Below are 8988 nucleotides of genomic sequence, written 5' to 3' on the forward strand. Positions count from 1 at the left end.
ATTGCTGGCTGTCAGTAAAGGGACATTGCTGTGGTCCACGCATGAATCTGTTTTCTAAGTGCCTTATCCAATACAGTGTTGAGGCCAGTTTTCCCAGAAGCCATCTAAAGGGGAACACACAATAACTTGTAAAACCTCCAATTTACATCACAAAATAGACTACATTTCAAGGTTAAAGAATTACCATGTTCTGCGATTCAGAACGAGGCAGCAAAACTTCCTGTAATCTGATGTGGCCCTGTGACATTGTAAAGGAGCAGGTTTGTGAATACATCTCGTTTAATCCAATGGAAATATTGCTCTCAACTTTTTTACGTTTTTGCCAATAAATAATATTACATTGTTAACTCTGCATAAAGAACCTTGGAATGGAACGTTTTTTGCAGTGAAATGTTTGCTGCATAACCTATACCTTTTCTCTCCTACATCACATTGCATTAGTCATTACAGTGATTAGTGAGCAGGAAGGGCTGCATCACATCGCAATTTGTGTGGAACTTGAATGCGAATTTGTTACAACATGGCGTAACTTACAGTACTTTCACAAAATTCATGATTTTGTGCTCAATTTTGAGTTTGTAAAGTTTTTCTATAATGTCAATGATTTTATTTTGTGACTGAAATTAAATACTTTTGTGTCTGCAAAATTGGGACTGTAGTTCCACCTTAACCTACTAGTACTGTATGTCTTTGGACTGTGGGAAGAAACTGGAGCACCTGGAAGAAATCCACACAAATGAAGGGAGAACATACAATTCCATCCAGACTGCACCCCAGGAATTGAACCCAGGACCACAGCGCCACCTCATTGCTATAGTCACTATAATTAATGTCAAAACTCATACAGATATACAGATATATCACTCAACACGGAGCTGTGTTAGTGAAATGATTGTTCTGATGTACGGCTGATGTCCAAACACTGAAAACATGATTGTGTATGCAATCGCACTCCCGAGCTCCATTGAGTATGGTTAAAATAACTTTTTATAGTTCATCACATTCAAAGTGTGTGTACTTGATGAAAGTGTAAAACGCATTTGGAGGAGTTATTCAGGATTTTCTTATATTCAACTATTTCAAGACCTATTATTTTCAGATGTTGTAGTATACGTGAATAATGAAAGGCCTTCATATTACACAATGAAGGAATGACTTCGCAGGTGTGAAGAATAAAAGATTCATTCAGCTCACTTTGGGGAGTTTCAGAATGGCCCTCCTTATAGAAATGTGGGTGTGATTAAAGGAGTGAAGAAAAAGCACTGAATAATATTTGCTTCTGTAAACGTAATCATCTCAAAATATGGTTGAAGAAATGAAAGAAATTGAAGAAGGTTAAACATAATCCAAAACGTATAAGGTCAATTTAAGTACAACCAGAATTCTAGTGTTTATGCAATGCATCTGTGGGTTGATATGAAATACGGCCGTACTTAAACTAAATGAGGTTATCGAGAGCATATTCCGAGTACGGCTGTGGCCAGTTGTACTGTGAACTGCGAGGACAGTATCTTATCCTGAACTGGCTGTGTGAATACCGTCCTCTGCTGGCAGAAGGAATAGATTACAACGGCACTGTATTGGCGATTAGTCCTATTGCTAGAATATTGAAACAACAAGGAGTCCGCGGAGTCAAGCAATGCTGAATAAACAAGTACCTGAAATTAAATAGGATTTTGAGTATTGATTACAAATAGGTGTGGAATTCTCATGTACAGTGGTATTCATGGATTCCTTACACAAGCAGCCGTTGTTATGATACTTTCGTAATCTGAATATAAATCTATCTACTTAAAACTGTAATTATTGAATAGATTAATGTCTTTGAAATGCTTCATTAACTGGGCAGTTTCCATGTTTGGAAATGTTTTTATTTTGATTGCTGATTGCTAGATACTGTATGTTTAATAGGCATGCTGTTAATATTTTCTACAAGAGCCAAATAAGACAGTTATGCTGTAGTAAGCGAAATATAAGTTATATAACATAAGTTATATTTTGTTCTGAGGTCAATTTCAATCTCATACTAACTTACTGGTGTCCTTTTATCTGAGAAACACTACCTAATTGATCACCTGATTCCTAGAAATTAGCATGCACAGTAGAGCAGCGTTTAGCATTGCTAGCTCACAGTGCTGAGGCCCTGGGTACACTTCTGGACCTGGGGTGCTATCTGTATGGAGCTTGTATGTTCTCCCCATGTTTGCATGAGTTTGCTTTGGGTGCTCCGGCTTCCTCCCACACTTCAAAGAACTACTGGTAGGTTAATTGGCTTCTGGGATAATTGGTGAGTGTCTGTGTCTTCCCTGCATTGGACTACCATCCAGTCCCAGGTATCTCCTGCTTATTACTTTCTGAGGCTCTGGTTTCCCCGTGCCCCGCGACCCCCTGACCCCCTGACCCTGAATTGGATGAAGCGGTTAGAAAATGGGTGGTTTCTGTTATGCTCTGGTCATGCTCTGCCATAGCAACAACTTGTAAAAAATGCAGATGCTAGGATTTAACTCAAAGAAGGAGCTCAGAGCATTGTGTTGGCATCACTGTACAGGTGTCTGGTTTGTTTTAGAACATGTGCTAAAATCTTATTTACTAACTTCTAGACTTTTTACCCCCCATATCAGCCTGCAGGTGCACAGTGGTCTGTGGACACCCTCCTTGCTCTGTCGTAAAACAGGAAATAAAAAGCAACTGGTTTTGACTTTAATGCACTGAGACTGTGGAACTCACAGAACTCTCTTGTCAGAAAGGCAGCTTCTAACAGCTTTTAAGTGAAGACTAAGAACACTTTTCTATTTTATTCAAATAGATTATATATGTTTTGTTTAAATATATGTTATAAATGTTAAAATTACAGCTCGTATAAGCTTGTATTTTTACCTTTCGATCATTTTTATAATTGCTTTGAGTTGCTTTTACCATGATAAACAGTACAAAATATGAGGTGTTGAACTTGTCTAAAGTTTTAAAGCGCTTTATGATGTAAAGTGTGATGACAGTCCTTGGCGGTCTATGTAACAATTCTTCTTGAAGTAGGTCATCGGGCCAACAGTATATAAACATTACAGCTCAAGTGCTTTTGTATCTGAACGCTTTTAGGTAAGTAATTTAGCAGCTGCGGTATTAATAATGATTTTAATGGCAAATTCAATTGCAGGTAAAATAAAAATGGCGGATAACTTTCTTTCTAGCTTCGTGAAGCGGTCGCGCCAAATTATACATATATACCATAATAAGAAACATAATATGTACAGTATAATTTTTCACTTTAAGCTGGCATTATCCAGAACCGGGTCAGGGCCCGGACCCGGACCGTGCAGTGTGGTCCGTCGGCCTTCTAAAGATGTTTAGGAGATCGGGGCGCCCTTGGATTTGATTATGAACTTGCATAATTTCTTAACTTGACCCCATTATCTTAAAAAAAAAAACGGCCAGGCCAAGACCAAAGCATGAAGGCTGCCAGGATCGGGGGACTCTCATTTTTGGTCACAGCGTACAGTAGTAGATCAGTAACCTCTGTTTATCGTGATAACCTTTAATTATTTTCCAGTACTTTTTTAAATGATAAAACACATTGTCTCGCCAGTTTTGCTAAACATACGGTTTTAGTGTTTACGCATAAATTTGTAATCCGTAGGTTTAAATCTCGTGTTCTTATTTGCCGCATTTTCATCGTAAGGGAAGGCGCTCGTTTGCGATTTACGCGCTGAATATTGTAAGCAGAGGAGCCTTAAGGCACAGCCTCGTCTTAACACCATCGTTTGCATTGTTATTGTCATCCAGAAAAGCAGTCGTAAGAAAATAAATCTGTGGCGGCTCCGAACATTAAAAAAACTATATCTAGACTGCAAATACATCCCAATCTTACTATCAACACGTTATAAGAGCGCTCTCCTTTCCACCGGTATACAAGCTAAGAGAGAAATATTGGAAATCCCATCTGAAGTAGCCCTCGTCTCAGCTTCGGAGCTGTGAGCGATGGGGATCATAATTAAAAGGGGTACAGTTACTTTGAAAATGTGTATGTGATACTTAAATTTAAATAAAATAAAAAGATAAATTATATAACACAGACTGCTATCTATGTCCATGTGTTTAAGACGTATGAATCGGTTTTAAAACAGACACACCCCTTTACTTCTCACAAATCCAACTGGAGTCTCAGTCCGTCGTCGCGATGAATTAGGAGCTCAGATGTAGGCTAAGTGATTGCAATTTACTTATTTAAAAGAACCACTTCAAATCAAAAGGGAGACATTTTGTAATGGTAGTTATCGTATTATACAGTATACGTAATTGTAGATATACAGTACATAAAGGGTATGAAGAGGTGTGAGCTTTTACTGTATATTTAATATTTTATCTGACCCATTTGTAGAAACCGCCTACTCAGATTTAGTTAAGTGGTCTGCCACCATAAAGACAGAAAAATATAATGACACCCTGTTACATTAACTGTAAAATAAACGCCGTAACTGCGGCCATATGAAAATTTGGATAAAGATTATACAAACATCCTAAGGAGCTCTATGATATATGAGCGTCGTAATAATGGTTGGTGACCTGACGTAACAGTGCTCCCTGAATTACGTGATCTGTATATACCCAAATACAGATATATCACATAGGGAGATGCAGTTAAACATTGCATTGCTATCGTCGTGGTGAACTATTTCTCCGCTGTTTAAAACTTGTTTGGTAAGTGTCATCAAATATGCTTGTCAATTTGTAGCAAAATCGATTTATTGTATCATAATCCTTCAGCTATCTATAATGTAGTGAAACGGCTAATTAATATTGATAAATTCCCTTATTCACAGTGACTTTTGCTCAAACCCCTGTTGCATAATGGGTTAATTTTATATATAAAAAAAACATTTATATCATAGATATAATACAAGCTTTGAAATGAAATAGTACATTTCCAGGTTTCAGTTAAACATTTTTAAAAAAGCTCGTGACTTTAAGCATTCTGAACATTGAGAATGTTATTTGGGAAACAAATGTTTATTATAATGTTTATGTTTAGGATCTGTCTCCTACTGAGTCAGCATGCAGCATTCAACACCATTAGGTTTAATATTAAAACGTTGTGTGTTTCCTGAATTGTTTTTTTTATTCTTTTCTATTAGACCATACTAGACTGTGCAGGATATCATGTATTTGCCATTTTTGCCTTTTCCAGATACCTGGGAAACAAAGCTCATATCTCATTTGCCAATGGAGCCCAGTCCTAAGCCTGGTGCTCTGTCCCCCTCCCCGAAGGACACAGACTCGAATCGACCCGCGCCCTTAAGGCGACAGGATCTGATCTCCACGTACTGCCCGCCTCCCAAGATACAGCTTCTGAAGGACACCTTCCAAGAGAAACTGATGCAGGAAAAGGAGAAAAAAATGATTGCCATGTACAATCGGCGGCAGGAGGCAGCTCTACAGAAGATGAGAAAATCTTTCCAATATGTCAAATTCGCTGCGGAGAAGAAGACGGGGAACAGCTATCGCTTCCAAGCCCAACAGGGCCCCGAGAAGAACATTGTGGGGTATGATCGGTCTTACCCCCTGAAGCCTATGGGTAACAGGAAAGTCTCCGGCCCTGGTGAGGTTCGGGCTTTGGACCGCCCGGAAGCACAGAGTGATTCCTTGTTTGCCCCCACCCCGCCTCAGGATGGTCATGAGAGGCCCTGCGAGAGGCCGGGCAGGAGGGGCTCAAGAGTATGCAAACCTAAGGACAGGACTGTCCTCCCCATGGTGGCGACCCCTCCAGGGCAATGCCCTTCTCATGCCAATGGGAAGGAGCACTTTCAGTTGCAAGAGGAGCTACGAAAAGTGGCCGAGGCAGAGGCCGCGTTGAAGGAGGAGCATCGCCGGAGGGAGGCCAGCCTGCAGGATGAGATGCGCAGGAAGGAGGCCATGATGAAGGACGAGATTCGCCAGAAGGAGGCCATGATGCAGGCGAAGCTCTTCAGAGCTCAGGAGGAGCTGAGGATGGTTCAGAGAGAGATGGAAGACTCTAGAGAGGTGGCCGGAAGGGAAAATAGAGGACTCCGAACCCGAAGGAAGACACTCCAGGCGAGGCAGAGCGAGCTTCGCCCCAGAGGACCGTGGGCCAACCACCGCTCTAAGGCCGTGCCTCTTCTGACCTGCAAAATGGAGAAGCAAAAAGCCTTCACTCCAAGGAAAGCCCTTCCTTTCAGAGGAGACAACCTTGATTATGCTTCTCCAATGGAAGATGGCGGATGCGCAGAATCGCACTTTCCCTCTGCGCTTTCCCATCAGGAGAGACGTCAAGTGAGCCCTTGCAACCGTGGGCTAGAAGACGTCCCCTGTGGAAGGAGAAAGTATCTCAAGAAAGCAAGGCTCCCTGAAAGCGACGTGTCAGCGGCACAGGCTGCGCAGGCCCACTTCAGAAATAACACCTCATTTCTGGATGAACAAACTCTGTCAGTGGAAAACAGATATTTGTCCCCTACAAGTCTGATGTGCCCTACCGCTGAGCAATTTCCATATGAGAATAGCCAGAGTGGAAACCCTCAGCTGGTGCCCTGTGAACTGTGTCACAGGAAGTTTGCTGTAGAGAGGTTGGAGAAACACAGCAAGATCTGCAAGAAGCTTCAGAATTCAAAGAGGAAGGTTTTTGACTCTTTCAAGCACAGGGCCAAGGGAACAGAACTGGAGACATACATCCATAAGAAGAAGGTTAAACCGCCAATCGTGGTAAGGGCTATCCTTAAACTCTTTCCAAGCTTCCGTTGTTTTCTCCTAGAGTCAGACGCAGCTTACAAATCAATGTAAACAATAAATAAGTGTTTTATGAAGTACTCTTCTGAAAAACTGCCGCAAAGGCACATTTGCCAGACAGAATAAATGGGTCTTAGTGACTTCTGAATTCTGTTGTAAAAATGTACATGAGATATCAAGCAAATAGCACTCACGGGAAAAAAAAAATAACTAAATTGTACTCTCTACCCAATGACCTGAAAGGTAGCCCCAGAAAGCTAAGTTATTACTGTATTGATATTTTCTTGCCTTGTGAATGGTTTGTGACCAGACTGTGTACGCAGTGCTAGTCTGGACTTTTTCTGGAAGCTGTTTCATTGGTTTCATTTCCTGTTCCCAGCTGAGAAAGAACAACTGGAGGCAGAAGCACGAGGATTTCATTCGGAGCATCAAACAGGCCAGGAAGCTGCAGCAGGTGATCACGCAAGGAGGGAAGGTTGTGAACCTGCCCCAGCCCCCCGCGAATCCAAACCCCGACTACGTGCCCTGCCCTCACTGAGGCCGGCGCTTTGCCCCCAAACCGGCACAGAGGCACATCCCCAAGTGTCAGCACATCAGGAGCCGCCCTCCTCCTCCTCCTCCTCCCACATGAAAACTGATGTGAAGAAGAGCAAAAGAGTCATGATCTTGGCTCACGACTCACGTCCTGCTTTTTCTTTTTAGAAATATATTTAGCACAGTTCATCCATATGATGATAAAAAAAATGTTACCTTGTTTTAATAAAATGTTTTTTTTTTGGTGGACTGGTGTTTGCGTAACTGTGGTTATTTCAGTTTTTTTCCCTTGCGAAAATGTGTGTCGACCGTGAAAATAAATTTCAAGCTGTTCTTATCATTCATACACCTTGACCTCCTAAAAATAATTTTTCAACCTGCAACGTACAATTAGCAGGCAATAGAACAGGTCACATTGGCCTTGGAACCATCAAAAAGTAGTATTCACACATTCTCTGCATCAATTTTCCTCAAAAACAACTGAAAAAGTAAGGTAAAGAGTGATTGATTTTTTTAATGAAAGTTATTTGATTTAATTTATTTAATTTTCATAATATTTGAAATATGTTGGGATTAATGTGACTCAATATTATCTTCAGCTCTTACACTCCAGGCACCTGATAAAGTGGAACGCAGTGTCTTTGCCTTACATGGCGCTCAGCTCTTCCTCAATCCCAGCAGAAGCAGCAGCCTCCGGGTCCTGCCTCATGCACAGCTTAAAATGCAACACCGAGTAATACAACAAACAACAGGGAAAACCATTCACGATCAGACACATCCGTTGATTGCTGGCTCTCAGTAAAGGGACATTGCTGTGGTCCACGCATGAATCTGTTTTCTAAGTGCCTTATCCAATACGGTGTTGAGGCCAGTTTTCGCAGAAGCCAATTAAAGGGGAACACAATAACTTGTAAAACCTCCAATTTACATCACAAAATAGACTACATTTCAAGGTTAAAGAATTACCATGTTCTGCGATTCAGAACGAGGCAGCAAAACTTCCTGTAATCTGATGTGGCCCTATAACATTGTAAAGGAGCAGGCTTGTGAATACATCTCGTTTAATCCAATGGAAATATTACTCTCAACTTTTTTACGTTTTTGCCAATAAATAATAATATTTTGTTAACTCTGCATAAAGAACCTTGGAATGGAATGTTTTTTGCAGTGAAATGTTTGCTGCATAACCTATACCTTTTCTCTCCTACATCACATTGCATTAGTCATTACAGTGATTAGTGAGCAGGAAAGGCTGCATCACATCGCAATTTGTGTGGAACTTGAATGCGAATTTGTTACAACATGGCATTACTTATAGTACTTTCACAAAGTTCATGATTTTGTGCTCAATTTTGAGTTTGTAAAGTTTTTTCTAAAATGTCAATGATTTTATTTTGTGACTGAAATTAAATAATTTTGTGTCTGCAAAATTGGGACTGTAGTTGCACCTTAACCTACTAGTACTGTATGTCTTTGGACTGTGGGAAGAAACTGGAGCACCTGGAAGAAATCCACACAAATGAAGGGAGAACATACAATTCCATCCAGACTGCACCCCAGGAATTGAACCCAGGACCCCAGCTCTGTGAACCACAGTGCCACCTCATTGCTATAGTCACTATAATTAATGTCAAAATACATTTGCAAATGAGCAGCCTGGGATCCAAAAGGATGAAGACAAGGATCCAAACAAAGCACTATCCCAAAGCTTGGCTTTGT

The 8988-nt window shown here is 40.8% G+C and overlaps 1 protein-coding gene across 1 annotated transcript; it reads left to right on the forward strand.

The window, feature by feature from the left end:
- Positions 1 to 5708: 5708 nt before the first annotated feature.
- LOC138230782 (zinc finger C2HC domain-containing protein 1C-like) lies at positions 5709 to 7508 on the forward strand. The gene is made up of 2 exons (XM_069186521.1): positions 5709 to 6711; positions 7115 to 7508. The coding sequence occupies exons 1-2, from the start codon at positions 5743 to 5745 to the stop codon at positions 7271 to 7273; spliced, it is 1128 nt and encodes a 375-aa protein (XP_069042622.1). The 5' UTR covers positions 5709 to 5742; the 3' UTR covers positions 7274 to 7508.
- Positions 7509 to 8988: the final 1480 nt, after the last annotated feature.

The sequence above is a fragment of the Lepisosteus oculatus genome, unplaced genomic scaffold (assembly GCF_040954835.1).
Source record: "Lepisosteus oculatus isolate fLepOcu1 unplaced genomic scaffold, fLepOcu1.hap2 HAP2_SCAFFOLD_49, whole genome shotgun sequence".
In the NCBI taxonomy this organism is placed as follows: domain Eukaryota; kingdom Metazoa; phylum Chordata; class Actinopteri; order Semionotiformes; family Lepisosteidae; genus Lepisosteus; species Lepisosteus oculatus.

Bases quoted from the DNA above. Each gene is read 5' to 3' on its own strand.
- LOC138230782 (XM_069186521.1), top strand. From the start codon at position 5,743: ATGGTGGCGACCCCTCCAGGGCAATGCCCTTCTCATGCCAATGGGAAG. The intron at 6,712-7,114 runs GTAAGGGCTATC...TCCTGTTCCCAG, and splicing joins AGGTTAAACCGCCAATCGTG to CTGAGAAAGAACAACTGGAG.